Genomic DNA, 17,015 nt, shown 5'->3' with positions numbered 1-17,015 from the left:
TGTGTTTCAGTGTGTGTGTGAGAGAGAAACATGCTTGCAAGTACTTTTCTTTTTCTCTAAAGAGAAGAGTTTATCAGGATACACCCAGTCACGTTCAGATGAAGCAGGGAACTAAAAGGGTTGATCAGCTTGCTCAGCAAATATTGCAGCATTTCCCACCCTTATGTGGGTGAAAGATTAAAATAGTGATAGGAATGCCAGTTGAGCAACAAAAACACAGTTATTCCAGTTCAATACAGTTTCATTTTATATCACGTTAACCAAAACTGGATATCAGCATGAACTGGTCGTCTGGAAATGCTCCAAAGTACTCTGAGATGACTGTATAAAAATGGAAGCCACTTCCATGGAAAAAGAAAAATTTGGAAATTGAAGGAGATGTTTCAAAACAGCAGAAAATGTCCATATACTTTGCATTGCATCAGACTGCAATTCAAATTTAAACACAGAAAATCAGAGGTCAGGGATTGGGGAAATTGGCTGACATCTTGGAAAATCCTTGCCTCCCAAATATAGGAAGTGATCATCTTCTTAAGGTGCAATTCTAAGAACCTTTCCTCATTACTGAATTAAAATGCTATTCACCTATCCTTGAGTTTGCAAAAAGTATCACTTGCTGTCTCCGTTGCCAGCGGCTATCCTGCTTCCACTGCAGCTCTTCCAGTTCATTGAGGAATGAAGTTATTTTTGTGCTGGTCATTTTTGAAAGACAAAGCAATTAGTTTGTTTCTCTGGTGTTGCTGCCTGCCCTCTTCAGACCATCACCATTAGGTGGGGGGTGGGGTGGGGAGGAAACCACCAATTATGGCTTTGCAGAAGAAATGGGGAAGGATCTGACCAAATTGGGCTGTTCTGCCTGGGCTTCTCTATGTTGCTTTGTGTGCCCCTCACAAATTAGATGAAATGTTTATGAGGAGGGAAAAAGGGGTCACTAAAATAAGTAGCTGTGATTTTGGGGAGATTTGATTGGTTGATTATGTGCCATCAAGTCATTTTCAGCTCCTAGTGACCACAAAGATAGAGTTCCTCCATGACAATTTATCCCTAATCTGTTCTTTCAGGTCTCCCAACAGTGCACTCACTGCCACGGTAACTGAGTCCATCCACCTTGCTGCTGGTCATCCTCTTCTCTTTCCTTCCACCTTTTCCAGCATTAGAGCCTTCTCTATGGAGCTCGGTCTTTGCATAATGTGTTCAAAGCAGGATAATTTAAGCCTGGTCATTTGTGTCTCAAATGAGAACTCTGGGTTGATTTGTTCTAGCATCCATCAGTTCGTTTTTGGCTAAGAGTTGACACTAACTTGATGGCACATAATCAATCAATCAATCAATCATGGCCTAGGGACAAGGTAAGGGCAATATCATGGGAATAAGGCAGAAAAATTGTATTGGTAGGGCATGATTGTGTCAGGTCCTCAAAAAAGATTAAAAGCTTGTTCTGATGAAGCTTAAATCCTGAAGCCCTTTAGGTAGTGTTGTGGGTAGATTTATTTATTTGTCAAATTTAGAAGGCAGCCCAACTCCCCAAATGCTCTGGGTGACATAAACATTAAAACCAGCAAGAACAATAAAATAAGGAGGAACAATATATGTCCACAAGAGATACAGTCAAACTAACATAAAATTCTCTAAGGGAAAATTGAAGACTAGAAGAAAGTTATCCAGGACTGTTGGATCCAGTGATATCCTCCTGAGGAGGGGCACACCACTGCTTCCTTTAAGGCCAGTATAACCCCCCCCCTCCCTCAAGATAGCTAACACCAAACATGGACCTAACCCCACGTCATCTCCTAAATAGCCCTACTAAGTCAGGAGAGGCATGGATCTAATAAAGTGACTAGGTTTGCAGTCCAAACAACCTTCTCCACATCTTTGTGAGTTAGAGGCACAAACTCATCCCAGCTAAACCCTCAAGATCATGCTTCAGGCTCCTCAACAGGACTTGCCTAGTCAGAGCCCAATTCCAAACAAATTTCCCTTGACAGTTCAAAAAAAACAGCAATAAAAGAACCGAAGCTTACATATTATATTTAAGTTCCCCAATTTGCAGGTCAAGCTATAAAAACCCATCATGAACATCAGCTCCATTGCACAATGAGTTCCATCAATGACTGCGAACAGCAATTCAAAGACGAAGAATATTTAACAGAAACTGCAACAAGCATGCCAGTGAGAGCAATTGGTAAATACTTGCTATAGATTCAGCTCAATGGCAGGGGGAAGACTAAGTAATTTGTTTAGAATAGCAGATTTGCTCCATATTAGCTGTGTTTGCCTGGGTTAAGAGGAGGTATCATGTCATGTTTTCTGTAAACGTCAATCAGCACTAGGGTTAGAGCAGGCTTGATTTAACTGAAACAGTCCCAAGATCATTTGGAGTGAACTAAAGTTTAGGTTAGCCTCCCCCAGTTCTGCAGTGGCTTCATCCTTCATTTGGTACCAGGTGGTTTTTCTGAATGGCAAGACATTCTGAGAAGATAGATTCTCTTGACTGGATTAATGTGTTCCTGGTTGCCTGCCTTCAGCTCACAAGGGTCTATACAGTTAGGATGTCGGTAGTCCTTAGTCTTTTAATCTCAAAACATCTTTCTCTCCCAGAGTAAGAGGCTCTGGGGGAAAAGAGTCTTGTCTTGCATTTCTTTCTATTATAAGTTCATTAACTTTGAAGTTATATTGAGTGACATTATTACTACTCTTATATGTATCTAGCACTTTTTCTTCTGTTAATTAGTTGATCATAATAACATTCATTTAAAAAGTGATGTTTCCAAGACCCCTTCCCTTTTCCCCAATCCATAAAGCAGATTTGCATTTTTAGTAGTTCCTGCAAGTAAATTAGTTTAAATTGACAAGCCAAGAAATGAACAAGTAAAAGAACAGGTAAAGTGTTTCATACATCACTTTTTTTAAAAAAAGTGGATAGAACTTTTGAAAGCCTGAGAGGAAAGGACCAAGACTTCCAGGAAAAATATTTTTTCTTGGGAGAGGCAGATGTTAATCTAAACAAAAGCCTATACACTTAACACTGTTTTCCACTAGAAAATAGTGTAGTATGTTGTCCCTTTAATGGACCTCAGTTTACCATGATTTAGCAGATTTGCTCAGTATGTATTGCTGGGGCTAGGGCTCCCATCTTCCTTTGCTTCTTGCCCTCCTACCTCTCTTTCTTTAATAAAGTCTTCTTTACAAGACTTGGTATGTGCCATGCCTTGCTCCAGATAGACATGACCTGGTGTCACAAGCTGGACCTTCTGCTCATCTACTGGAAATTCAATATTGGGTTTGGGAGTATGGATTTCCTTAGGCCTCCCACTCTACTGATGTTACAGGCAAATTTGTCTCAGAACTGGAAGCAGTGGGGACGGAGTTTTCTGCAGTTGGGGCAGAAGAAATGACAAGTTGCTATTTGGCAAGATGGGGGGGGAGGAAACCTTAGCTGTCTATAATACTTTGGCTTCTTAGACGTTGCAAGACCAGAAGATATCGAAGAAATTCTTTCAAAGTTTAGGATACACTGCACTCACCATCAAAAGGTTGTGTCTGAACATTATTCCTTTTGGAATTATTCCCAAATTTAGGGGAAATTTTGTTATGAAACTTAAATTAAAAGCCAGCAGCTATGAGTTTGGTTCTATGACTAATGATGGGGTGAGAGATAAAGCTGTATTTAGTGAACCACTTAAGTGAATAAAGGACAGACTTTTAAGACAGCCTGATCTTACTTTGGAATAGACTGTTGAGATATGGGGTGCTAAAGCACAACTGCAAACTGCAGCAGGTATTTCAACATCTACTAAGGACTTATATACAGTATATGCTGCCAAAAAAAAAGATGTGATAAAGCTCCAGAAAAGGTATCTGAAATTGAGAATTTAAGATTTAAAAATAAATTGTGCCCTTATTATGGATCAGTACATCAGCTCTGGCATGAACTTGCATTTGAGACGATTTGTCACAAAGGTGCCATGACAGTTTGTTACTTGGGGAATTGGTGCAACGAAACCCTTGTTATACTATAGGACAGGAGGCGGGATGGTATGTTCATGTGATTATAAAAGAGCTGCAGTTGAAGTTTAAATTAGATACTGGGATGCAAGTCAATGTCATGCTGTTACAATAATGTTTTGTGAATTTCCAGGCATGAATATATTAGTAAAGAGCAATGAATCTCTGGTAGCATCTGAGGAAACTCCTACGCAATGTTTAGGAACCATAGATTTGGAATGTCAAGCCATAAGGAAAATACTGTAGCTAAATTGCTGTTTCATGTAACAAATATTTCCTCATTTCCAATATTGGGACAGGCAGCATGAGAATGTTTACAATTGGTTCAGAGGGCTGATATGAGAAGTACAGTTGAACCTTTAACTTAGGACCAATTGATTGCTGTTAATTCTGCTGTTTTTGAAGGTTTCGAGATAGCATGTGCTAAAAATATTAAGTTTAATCAAAAATAAAAGCCAATTTAAGGTAGATTCTATTCAATATATGGGCCATGTAGAGACTGCTGAGGAGATGAGAGCTGAAAAGGCTAAAGTTAAAGCTATAAGGGGCATGATACCCCCTCAAGATAGACAATGTGTCCTTAGATTTCTTGGGTTGGTTCAATACCCATCCTGATATATTCCTATGAAGGCAGAATTAATTGCATTCTTACAGGGTCCGTTGAAGAGAAATACACTATTTCAATGGCTTCCAGAGCATCGAGAGGTTTTTGATGCAGTTGTGTCAGGCACCAGTTCTTCGATTCTTTGACACAAACAAATCAGTCACAGTGCAAGCTGATGCATCCAAGAGTAGTCTTGGAGCCTATTTACTCCAAGAGAATAGGCCAGTATTTTATGCATCAAGATCATGGGATACATCAGTGCAGAGGGATGGACAGACTGGAAAAGAACTGCTTGCAGTTCTTTATGCTATGAGCATGCTTGACCAATATGATTTTAGTAAAACTATTTTGGTGCAGACTGACTGTAGGCCCTTGGAAGCAATTTTTCAGAAGCTCATTGGCAGTGCTCCCGCTTGCCTGCAGTGTTACTCCAGTTCCAAAAGTATGGTTCTAATGTGGTATATATTCCAGGTAAATTAATGTATCTTGCTGATAGTTTGTCCAGGGCATCTGTGGATCCCCCCAGAAGTAAAGAAGATTTGGGTGAAGGGGAGAGGGTGATTTATGCTTTGGGTACGCTGGCCATGGATTCAGCGGGCAAGGCCACCATACTAGAAGCTATGAAGCAAGATATTCAGTTATAGTCAGTTATGGTATATATAGGCTACAGATGGCCACAGTATTTGAAAGATGTGGCCCCCGGGGCAAAAGCTCTTTGGTTTGTAAGAGATTTTCTATATTCTAGTGATGGCATTCTCTATACGAGGGATAGAGTTATTATTCTAGAGGCTTAAAGAAAAAGGATGTTTTTCCAATTTCACAAAGTTGAAAGTCACCACTCCCTTTCATAGGATTTGAGCTAGGACAAAGGAAATCATGTCTTCGCTAGCGACATTGAAAAGATGGTTGTTAATTGTTCTGATTGTGCCAGGTATGCCCCTAGAAATCAAAAGGAGACACGAATACCATATGAGATATTTTACAGTATACTGTTTTGATATTTATTTCGGCACACATGTGTAATTTCTTTTAATTGTATCTATGCGATGGAATGGTTTGGTGAAGGCCATGCTTGGGGAGATAAGCATTTCCTTAGCCCCCAGAATGAGCATGGGAAGGTGAAGAGGATGAGACTGGCACCACCCTAAGGAATTCGCAGTGTTTGCTTACTGGCTTGGGAAGTTTAGATTCAGTCTGGCAAGATTCTGTCTTGTAGGTGGAAGCTAATAAATGCTCTAGAACTATATCTGTACTATCTCGTGGAGTTCTTTGGGCTGAACCTGACAATCGAAGAGAGTTGTAATGTATTGTCCCTTTAATGGAGCTTAGGGTACTATAATTCAGCATATTTGCTAAGTATGTGTGTGAGTGTGTGCACACATGCACACGTATTGCTGTGGCTGGGTCTTCCACTTCCATCTTTGCTACCAACCCATTACATTGTGGATATCCTGCATCAGAGGTTTCATGAACATTGTATTTTAATGAAAAGTTCTTATGAAAATCCAAAGTAGCTTAATTGCAGTCCATCATCCGTCGACACATCTGAAGCTATATCACATTTGCAAAACAATTAATTTCATTCTTATTTATTGCTACTGAATTTTTTAATATTGGAAGCTCTGGAAATTTTAACAACCAGTGCATTTAAATTTAAAAGATTAACAAACAATCGTGAAACCAGAGTTATTCTGTCTATATTAAATTCTCCTATGCCTATGATTTCATTACTTTTTTTACACATAACAATTGGTGTTAAAATATGGCATCTGTGATATTTTTGACATGTTTTCTCTTTGTTTTTATTCATTTGTAGCAAGGTGTGTAAATCTACCTCTGATTTGGATTAGCTTTCTGAGCCAGAGAAAAATTATAAGATCATAATGTACACGTTGTATGTGAGATTAGTAACATGATTCCCATGAGTCAAACTTTTCAGCCGGAAAATATTACTTTGGTGACATCACTGCTCAGCACAGAGCTATACCTGATTTTTTAAAAGAAAAACACAGCTCTAAAGAAATACTGATGTTTTCTCTCATTATTGTTGGGTTATTTATATCTCATAGCAATCTATATACAAGACTACATTATTGGCTCTTATTACTATGGGAAAAACACTGAGACTACATAGTCAGGTGTGCACATGTTCCTAACATTAAAGAAATACTACTAGAACACTGTACAAAGCACACTGTACAAAGAATTGTCTATACAATGGCTTTATTGTGTAAGCCAGTTTTCAAAACACAAATACTGGAGAGAATTTCCATGCAGGATTCTAACGTCTCCTTTTTCTTTCTCTCTCTCTCTCTCTATTTTGAAAGACAGATATATCCCATGGTGGAGAAGGATGTCCTCTTCTGTGGTTTATGTGCTTCTGGCCCTCTCCTACCTGCTGATCATCATATTGTTTGGACTTGTGGTGGCCCAGGGTAAATTAGTTATTTTGAGTTCTGAAATACTTTGTGGGCTTCAAGACAAAATGTTGTAGAAAGTGGTTTTAGAACTCTCTCAAATTCTTAGTATTCTAGAAAAATCAAGTTCCTGAACCCACAAAACCTACATTAATTTCCAGCTGGCCTTGTACGATACAGTGCTATGTGCACCAGGGGACAAAATATAAGTATCTGCAGTTAATCACTGTACTTTACAACCCAACACTGTCTTTAAGGTTAGGTTATAAATTGTTTTAATCATGGTTTGCTGAACAAGTAGAGAAAGTCATGCAGATAAATAAAATAATCAGGCTTATTCAGTCAGTTTTTAACAGTTTTGCCTTCATCTCTTCTGTCAGTACCCAAATGGGACATAAAAACAAACCAGAAATAAGCCAAGATTCTGGGTTCAGACACAGGACTTACAAATCAATTGTTGTGGACATTTTATTTCCTGACCAAAATAAAATACAATGTAAAGGATCCGTCTGTCGATGGATTTATTTGATCAATGGTGAAATCAACTTTTACAAAATGGATGGAAAGGATTTAGGAAATGGTTCTTTTATGCTATTTCCCATTCTGCTCCTTAGCTACTTCATTAAGTATGTGATCCACCCGCTAACTACCTCATTAAACATTCCATATGCACGTGCAAAGGCCCAATCATGTACAAACATTATTTGGAACAGTCAGACATGTTCCAGCTGCTCTTGGCTAACTGCCAAAAGTTGAAAAGTTCATAATGAGTTGAGAAGTTCATTTGCCCCGGCACTGTTCATTTAATACAGCGAGGTTTGCTTTAATAATCAAAAAGAGAAAACTAAACTTACCTCTATTTCTACTGCTTCCGGCTTTTTCTATATTGTGGCAAGTGATTAGACAGATAGAAAGATAGAAAGATATATAAAATATAAATACTATGGCTTGCCACAACAAAATCATATTATTTTAAATTGTGATTTGCTGCAAAAAATAAACTATGGATTGTTACAATATAGGATGGGTTCTGACATTCAAAGAAACCACAATTAGGCAAAGCAAATCCTGATTAAAATTATGCATAAATTAGGCCAAGGAAGGAGGACAAAGAGGATTTTAAGAGTTTCAGAGGTAGATCAATTGCATTGAGATATCATGGATGGCCATCTAATCTGCACCCTTGAACCACAGTTCTGCCCCAGAGTTGTAAAACAATTCCACTTTTCCACCCACTATTTAAAGCGTATTCTGCCCCGAGGAGAGTTATGGTTCTGCTAAATATAGTCAAAACACTTGCAAATCAGCCCACAGTAACAAACCCCAAAATGCATCTATATATGTTTTAACTGTCTCCATGTCTCCCACAAATGATGCTTCTTTTAGCTCTGTACAGCAAAGAGGATGAAAGAACCTAATTTAAGTGGACTCCCCTCTGAAAGCCATGTGCTTTTCAAAGCACAAATATATTAATTGCGGGGGAAGAGAGAGAGACTTACTGTAATCTGTGCAGGATACTTTCCTATGAGGGTTGAGACATATGGTGTAAAATTGTAAAGTTCTTGCAAAGCTAGCCCCAGGCCTGCATTATTTCAAGGTGCTTAAGATCTTTTTTGAATATTGCTTCTCAACTAGTAATATTATTGTGTGCATTTCTATTCTTATAGAAAGGAGCAAATTGCAGCAACAAGGCCAAGGAATCAAAGACAGTAAGTAATTTTCAAGAAGTCCAGGGGCTCCAGGCCCTAATCGTTGGGTGTGGGGAATACTTGTTGAATTAGACCCCATCAGAGTTCACAATGGAGCCTGAGAGGAGAACACACACCCCAAATCATTGTCTGATTTATTAGGAAAGTCTTCCAGTCCACAGAAGGCTGCATTTTCCATGCAGGTTGAACTCCAGCACCTCAGTTTTAAGCAACTAATTTCTTTGCCTGCCATAGGATCCCGGGAAACCTGGCAAACTGAGTAAGCATTCTGTCCATTGAGTAAACACAGTCACTGCCTTGAGAATCAAATTCCACCATAAAATCTGCTTTTCACACTGAGTCATTGTTGAAGTGTGGAAGGCATCTTGGAGACCTTATAGTCCAACTCCCTGCCCAGAGCCATAATTTATTTCCACTAAAATTGTGGTTCAGACATCTCTAAGGCAATTGTGCTTCCCTCACTTCTAAATTCCTAGCATGCTTTCTTCCTCTTTTTAATATACTGAAGAATTCACTGAGAGCAAGTTTATTCCTATGAGTTTTTCCACAGGGGAACATCCCTTTACTTTCTGTTTCCGCTGCTCAGCTGTAGTACCCTTCCAGTCCCCAGCTGATCATACCTTACAACAAAGTTAGCTTTCTGCTTTTCTACTGCAGGCTAACTACATGCTTCCAAAATGCCAGTGCAGTGTAGCAGACACCAAAGCCATTAAGTCTGAAAAAAAAATGCTCTGAGCCTGAAGAACAGCCTTTGGAGTAATATACAAAGGGGCTCACTCTCAGTCTTTTCGTCTTTGCCAGTGTACCCATGTGGAGCCAAAAGCAGAGAATGGGACTATTTTGATGGTGCATGTTACTTCTTCTCCTTCCAACAACTCATTTGGCACACAGCTAAGAGTCATTGTGAACAACAGCATTCACAACTGGTGGTAATTACCAATCAGTATGAACAGGTAAGGATGCTGGGGTTTGTCTGAGGGTAGATGTAGGTTTAAATATCCCATAGAAAAGTTGTTACCAACCCCGGACTACCCATAGCAACATTGGGAGGGGACATTTCTCTGCCCACTACTTCTCTGTTACAAATTATTGCCTTTTTTTCTCCTTGATTTTTCAGGGAGAACCTAGCTGTTTCACCCCTGGGTGAAAAAGCAGCTAGGAGTTGATTTACACTGAAGACATTAAACAGATAAAATATGCTGAGATATGTCCTCTCCTGCATTTTCGAACAGAGCAAGATGATCTGTACAAAGTACTCATTATTTCGGTACATCAGCATGTTCATTAAAGCTGGATATTTTTTTTGTTTCCTTTTTGGAGAGCAGATTCCAGGATCCCTAAATATTGCACTACTGAATTGCTTGCATCATTTGGAGGGCAGATGCTCTGCAGAGATGAACAATGCTTTCAGCATATGTGTGGTTGCTATTGTCATTCCTTCTAAACATTGCATTAGAATAATCAAGGAACATATCCTCTTTCAGTTCTCATTGATCCTACTAAGAAAACTCAGTAGACAGTGGGTGCTTGCACATATGAATTCTACGCCATTTTGAAACCACTCTAGACCTCAGTCTTGGAGAACTGAACTGATTTATTTCTGGCTCAGCTGCATTGTGGAGAAACCCACTAAGAACTTAGGGTGTCTGTTGATATTTTTAAGTCACTCCATTTCCCCATTGAAGGGAATTCTTGCTTATCCCACCTTTCAGATCCTGTAAGAGGAAGGCTAACTTGAGAGCTTCGAGGTTTTCCCTCAGTTGCCACTAGCTAGAGAAACAAGCAGGGATGAAACTGAATTTTGTCAGTTTCCTACTTCCCTATACTGTCAGATTGGCTTGGGAGGTACCAAGCAGCTCGGTTTATTTATTTTTATTTATTTCAAAATTGTATAACGCCACCCAACTCTATAAGGACTGAGCAGCAATTAATCATTTAATACAATTAAAACAAAACAAAAAAAATCACCCAAGATTTTTGGCTGGGTGGGTTGTTTTCTTTCTCTCTGTTTGTGTGATGTAAGGGTGAGATTTTCAGGAGGGGCAGAGAAATCCCTGCTCATAACATTTCTGAGTTGGTGGAGGTAAAGACAAACACAGATTGCCTTTCAACTGCTTTTGATGGCTTAGGGAGTAAAAAGAGTGGTGGTACAGAAATGTCCATTTAATGGCACTGCTAGCTCTGGAAGACTATTTTCAATCAAATATGCCTACCGAAGTAACCCTCAAGCCATGTTTCATGCAGAAATACAATGGGCCAATACCTCAGTGGCAAGGATGGGAACACACACATTTTTCCAGATCTGGTTGAACTACAATTCTCAGCAACCCAACCAATGTGGTCTATGGTGAAGGAGGCTGGGAATTATAGTTCACAGAATCTGGACACCCACAAATTCCCACTTGTAAATGATGGGTGATGTAAAGAAATGTGATACAACTCCAGGTCTCTGGGAGAAGATTATTGGTTAATATAGGCTCTTATATTTTGATTTGTTTCTCAAAGCACACTAATGTATTCCAGCTCAGCATCTGTAATTAAAGCTGCTAAAACATTTCCAGAGAAATGGCTCCTCCCTACCAAAAAAGGAAGGGAGAGGTATTTCTCTTCCATGTTCTTTTTTGATAGGAAAGAAACATAGAACTAGTGGTGGAAAAAGACAGGAAAGCTGCAAATTGAAGATGATGTGTGTAGAGCAGAACAATTTCATAAGCAAAGCCTTACCAGGATGATCTCTTACACACACCACTCAAAGTCACAGCCATTGAATTAACCAAGACATATTTTTGAATAAACACTTTAGGATGGTCCTAAATTAAAACAATAATACTAATACACATATACTACTGTGGTTAGTTACTATGAGTACAGAACAAAAGTATAAGAATTCTTCCAGATCAATTCAACCTAAGCATTTTTCACACACTGTTGCTGCTGCTGTTATAACTTTGATTCTTCTTCCCTCCCCACCTTTTGGCACCCTAGAATTTCCTTCAGTCTCGAACCAGGGGTGAGCGCTACTGGATTGGCCTCAGTGACAACAATATCGAAGGGCATTGGAGATGGGTTGATAACACAGACTACAGAACCAGCTTCAAGTAAGACAAGCCTATGCAGTGCACTTCTCATATCCTACCATTAGCCAGGTGTCTTGACAGATTTCCTGATTTTTCCATCCTGAAAAGGCAGAAATGGGAGTTTCATGTAGCTCCTTCCATATTTAAAGTATTTGGCACCCTAAACTAACAGATACACAGACATGAACTCTGCCACCAAACCAAACTTACCATAATCCTTGGGAGAAAAGATTAATATAGGACTGCACTGATACAAGCCTCTCCATACTCTTTGTTCACTTGTTCTACTATGATGCAGGAGTAGAGAACCTGTAAACTACAACTCCCAGCAATCCCAACCACAAAGTTGATAGTGGTGGATGTCAGAAACTGAAGTCCAGCAGCCCCTGGATGTCCAGAAGCCTGCTATCTCAAAATGTTGCCATTGCACTGGCTAGGAGGGAAAGAATTGCAGGAAGAATAGCAGAGAAGCTATTCTAAAGCTAGAATAGAGAGGAATCTGCGGTGAAGAACTGCTGAGTCCCTGTTTGCACAAAAGAATTGCCTCTGTGTTGCCTAGCCATTCTGTATACTACACAATTCTATGCTGCACTGGACATTTTTCAGTTGTCTTCCTCACACCCTCCATTTAACTCCCACACACATCAAGAGTGAACTCTACCTGCACTGAACTTTTCCATGAAGTATTCAGATAATAGTATCTGACTGTTACTTATGTCACTGTCAAATACAATATTGACAACTGGCAGAATCAAGGAACAAAGATAGCAATTATTTTTTAACCATAATGCATTAGGGAGCCACTGGAAAAAAAACCACGATCATCCTTTAATATATAAAACAATGTATAGTTGATCTGCTTGAAATGACAATTCAGTGAGATCTTCCAAATGAAGGCATCATTTATATACTCATGCAAGATGAGCCTGTTGGTCACATGACTTCATAAGTCAGTTCTTGCCATTAGCAATGTAGCCAGTACAGCTGCCTCAGCCTGTGCTCTTTGGCCTCTCTCTCAACTCCTGAGATCACATCAGAGCAGTGCTTGGCACAATAAGATAAAGGAGCCTTAATGTAGAATTGCCAACATGCTACCAGTAGGAGTTTAGAAGGCAATGGAGAGCGGTCAGGAAGGGCAAGTACTGAATGGCTGGAAGTTCTCTGTAAGCTCTAGAGACTAGCAAATATGTAAACATGTCCATGCTTATAATGTCCTAATGTCTGAAAATAGCCAAAGCAGCCCATATGCATTGGGCTTGGAAAAATTTTGAGATGGAAAAGCTGGTCATCTAACAATGGCTTTATATATTGGTGGTCTCTTCTGCAAGATGACCTCACGGATGAAGAGGATCATTTGGCCATTAGAAGCAAGCATAGCTGCCTGCTTCTCCATGTTTTCATTGCCTGTTCATTTATCCCCTCTAACTAGAGTAAGAGCATAATGAAGTTTCTTCCACTTGCCTTGTTCTCTCCTTTCAAGCAGTTGTTCAGTTTGGGCTCAGAGAGAATGCAGATGCTTAAGTAACAGTGAGGAAGAACTGCTGAGCCTGTTTCAGGATGGAGCTCAATAAGCACAGAGGCATATCTAAAAATTCCTACAAAATCTGGAACCCACCCACTCATTCATCACTACTGTCCTTGTTGCCCATTCATTGCACACTGCTTTGTCAACCAACTTCCCTTTCACTGCTTGCTCACCTAAAAGGACAGATGAACAAGCAGTGTTAACAAGGAGAACATGGAGACTCAAGTAACTGGCAGTGGACTTCTACTGAGCTTTGGCCATTGACAAGAGGTCAATAATGTCAACCATTAGGGATATACCTGTTCATGGGTAAGAAGTACTATGGAGAAAGTGATGAAGGTGGCAAATGTGGGAGACAGTGGCCACCCAAAATCATTTTTAATGAATTAACTTGCATTTAATCCCCAAGAAGCAGCATGTCAAGATTGGGATTATGTGTGAAAAAGACTTTAGGGAATAGCCTTCAGATGTTGCTGAATTATAACTCCTAGTGTCCCTCACTATTGATTATGATGGCTAGTGCTGTTGGGATTTGTACATCCAGAAGAGCACTAATTCCCTACCTCTGCCATAGACACTAAGAGTCAGATGAAGAAACAGCCTTCTCTATAGATATAGGTATAGGTGTAGGTGTAGATATAGATGGTATATAGGGCATGACCTACAGATAGATAGTGTAACTACCGTGCTAATGTTAAACCAGTCCCAACCTGGCAGATACTCTGCTGAGCCTTGGAGGCCTATCTATGCTTCCTCAAGTTTCATACTGGAAAACAGTGGGATGTACATGTAATAACTGACTCAAAGCCACCACTGGAAAAGTACAGTTTGGATATACTTGGTGGGCAGAAGATGATGTGGGTGAAGAGGAAGGACATCTCTCTCTGAATTTCTCTCAGATTAATTTGACTATCTTCCTTATTTAGGAATTGGGCAAGAGGTGAACCCAATGACCATGGCAATAATGAAGATTGTGCCCAGATCCATGAGGCTGGTGAATGGAATGATGTATCCTGTAACACAAAAAGCTTTTATGTGTGCAAGAAACCTTTACCTTCCTAAAAAATCGAAGGGGAGAGAAATCATCTACTCTGGAATCACAATGATTCTGGAGAGCCAGAATGAAGCTATATATTAACAACAACAACAACAAGCAAGCAAGCCAGCATAATCAAAGAGCACAACAGAGAATAGAATAGAATAGAATAGAATAGAATAGAATAGAATAGAATAGAATAGAATAGAATAGAATAGAATAGAATAGAATAGAATATGCATGTAATCTAAACAATCTGTTGATGGAGACACCTTTGTAATGGTGGTGAAATAACTGTTCATATCCCAGGGTTCTCTGAACAAATGGATGGCAGGGCTTAATTTACACATGATCACACACAGCCACACAAATCATACAAAGGCTCATATTAATCTAGAAACATTACCCGTGACTTGGGATCATTTCTCAGTCTAATCCCTGAAATAGCTAGAATTCTCTGTAATAATTGTGAGGGAAATGTACTCTGAACCTGCTCAGAAGCCTTTGAATCTATGTTTATTTACTGTTCCAAGGCTGAACCTTGGCTGTGAAAACTGGTGCCAGTAGGGATAAACCAAGAAGCAGATAAAGCCCTGTAAGCCGATGGAATTCTATAGCATATATTAGTTAGGGTGATCTTGTTTAAATTAAAACAATAATACTAAGACTGCAGCCGGCATCCTTGCCCAAGAAACAACAGGTCTTCATTGTATTTAAATCTTCATTTGAAATCAGCACATCACCTTAGAAATAGTGGTCTCTATTGGCGCTAAACAAATTGTGCTTGTTCAAGTGAGGACAGGCAAAGTCTGTCTATTTCAGTCTTCGTTGTTTTCCTACCTATCCTTTCCAAGACATTTTGCAAAGCTGTACACAAGCCTCCTAATAAACTTATATTTAGACATCTTTGCTTCATGTGAGTGCCCCTGTGCTTTCCTCTAATAAGCTAATGGTGGTGTACATTTTTCCTATATATATGTGTAAGCTCAGAGATGCATTTATACGTATTTTTTAATGGCAAATCACATTCTGGACAGCAAAGGTGTCCATGTATGCTTCACATTACATAAAAGGGCAGGGGATGTGAAGAGGATAAGTTCATATAAAAACCCAGACCAAATGAATTTTCCTCCATCCCTCATGGAGAAAGCTGATAATATTGAATGAATGAAAATGAAAACTAATTTCCTAACTTACCTAATATATATCCAGTATCAACAACAACTGGGACCACTAAGAAAGGAAATGGAGAAAAATTATGTCTTTCAAATTGTTGGTGATTATGGAATTGCAAAGTGGGAAAGGATCCCAAGGATCATTTAGTTCAACTCTCTGCCATGTGCAGCAAAAACAATTAATCTTCAAAGCATGGCTGCCCAGCCTTTCCTTAAAAACCTCCATCCTCTGTAGATAGGCAGTTCCACTGTTGAACAGATCTTACGGTCAGGGTGTGTGTGTGTGTGTGTGTGGTGTGTATGTGTAATCTACTTAGATGCAGCCTAATGCCCATTATTTCTGGTCCTCATTTCTGTGGCAATAGAAAATAGTTCCTGAACATCTTCCCTATGTCACCCTTATATGTACCAGAACACTGATTCTGTGTCATATCTCCCCTAAGTTTGCTTTTCTCCAGACTGAACGCCCAAAGTGCTTTCAGCCTGCCCTCATATGGCATGTCCTCAAGTCCCAGTATCATCTTTGTTGCCTTCTGAACCTGCTCAACTCATCAATGCCTTTGTGGAAATGTGGTGCTCAGAATCATACACAGTTCCAGGTGTAGTCTTACCCATGCAGGGAATAAGGACTTCATGGGTCTTTGATATTGGATAGATCTATTCATTGTTATAAAAAGCAAGTTATGGAACACTGTAGCATCAAAGTTCTCGTTAGGAATATCTCTGGAAGCTGACCTTCCAAACCAAGTATTCAAAATTGACCCATTTCAGCTGTAAATCCTCCGTTCAGCAATACACAAATGGAACTGCCATACCACACAACCAAGCAGGAACTTACAGAATTTCCAGCAGAGAAATGGCAGGTAGCCTTGCATCATTCGGATGCTTTTTCCTGCAGAAATCTGTGATTTCAATAGAAAAAGCAGCTATGGAATGTAAGTGGAAACGGAGAAGAGGCTTACTGGGGCTAGTGTATCTGGACTGCAGAAATCTGAGCAACCATCAGATGACATAGCCTTTGCTGCCATCCAATAGATGTCCACTTTTGCAGCCCAGATACGGTAACCCTAGTCACATTTCTCTCCTACCAATTGCTTCTCTGCAAATTAGACCCTCCTAACTGCTTAGCAGTTTTGTGATTTTCACTCAGCTTCCTCAACATGTCAGATAGGGTTATCCTGATGGTGAATATGCCGGTCATGTTTGGCAACGTGGCTGGCTTTCTCTTGGGCTTGGCTGCCGTGTCTAATTCTTCTTCTCCAAATAGGAAGGAAGGACTGACTATGCGTGATAAGAGTCAAGACAATGGAGGGCAGGAAGAAGCTGGTTTTAATCATCCTCTGTTTTGAGAATATCACCCTGGCAATAAAGTTACAAAGTTATAAATGTATAACCTTTAATAATTTTCCTCTGAAAACTTTTCCTTAAAGTGGGGATGCAACAAAGAGCTTGCTTTTTAGAAATGAG

General features: G+C 39.6%; 1 protein-coding gene across 1 annotated transcript; it reads left to right on the top strand.

Moving 5' to 3' along the window:
• Window positions 1-2,078: 2,078 nt before the first annotated feature.
• Window positions 2,079-15,288, top strand: LOC103048663 (hepatic lectin-like). The gene is made up of 6 exons (XM_007421422.4): window positions 2,079-2,182; window positions 6,937-7,044; window positions 8,694-8,735; window positions 9,537-9,688; window positions 11,721-11,833; window positions 14,264-15,288. Exons 1-6 carry the CDS (start codon window positions 2,095-2,097, stop codon window positions 14,397-14,399), a joined length of 639 nt encoding a protein of 212 aa, XP_007421484.3. The 5' UTR covers window positions 2,079-2,094; the 3' UTR covers window positions 14,400-15,288.
• Window positions 15,289-17,015: the final 1,727 nt, after the last annotated feature.

The sequence above is a fragment of the Python bivittatus genome, unplaced genomic scaffold (genome assembly GCF_059951505.1).
Source record: "Python bivittatus isolate LINGU-HERP-01145 unplaced genomic scaffold, Pbiv_v1 ctg000220_np1212, whole genome shotgun sequence".
NCBI classification, from domain to species: Eukaryota; Metazoa; Chordata; class Lepidosauria; order Squamata; family Pythonidae; genus Python; species Python bivittatus.
Note: the sequence above shows the minus strand (reverse complement) of the source record. Positions and strands in the feature narration are given on the sequence as shown.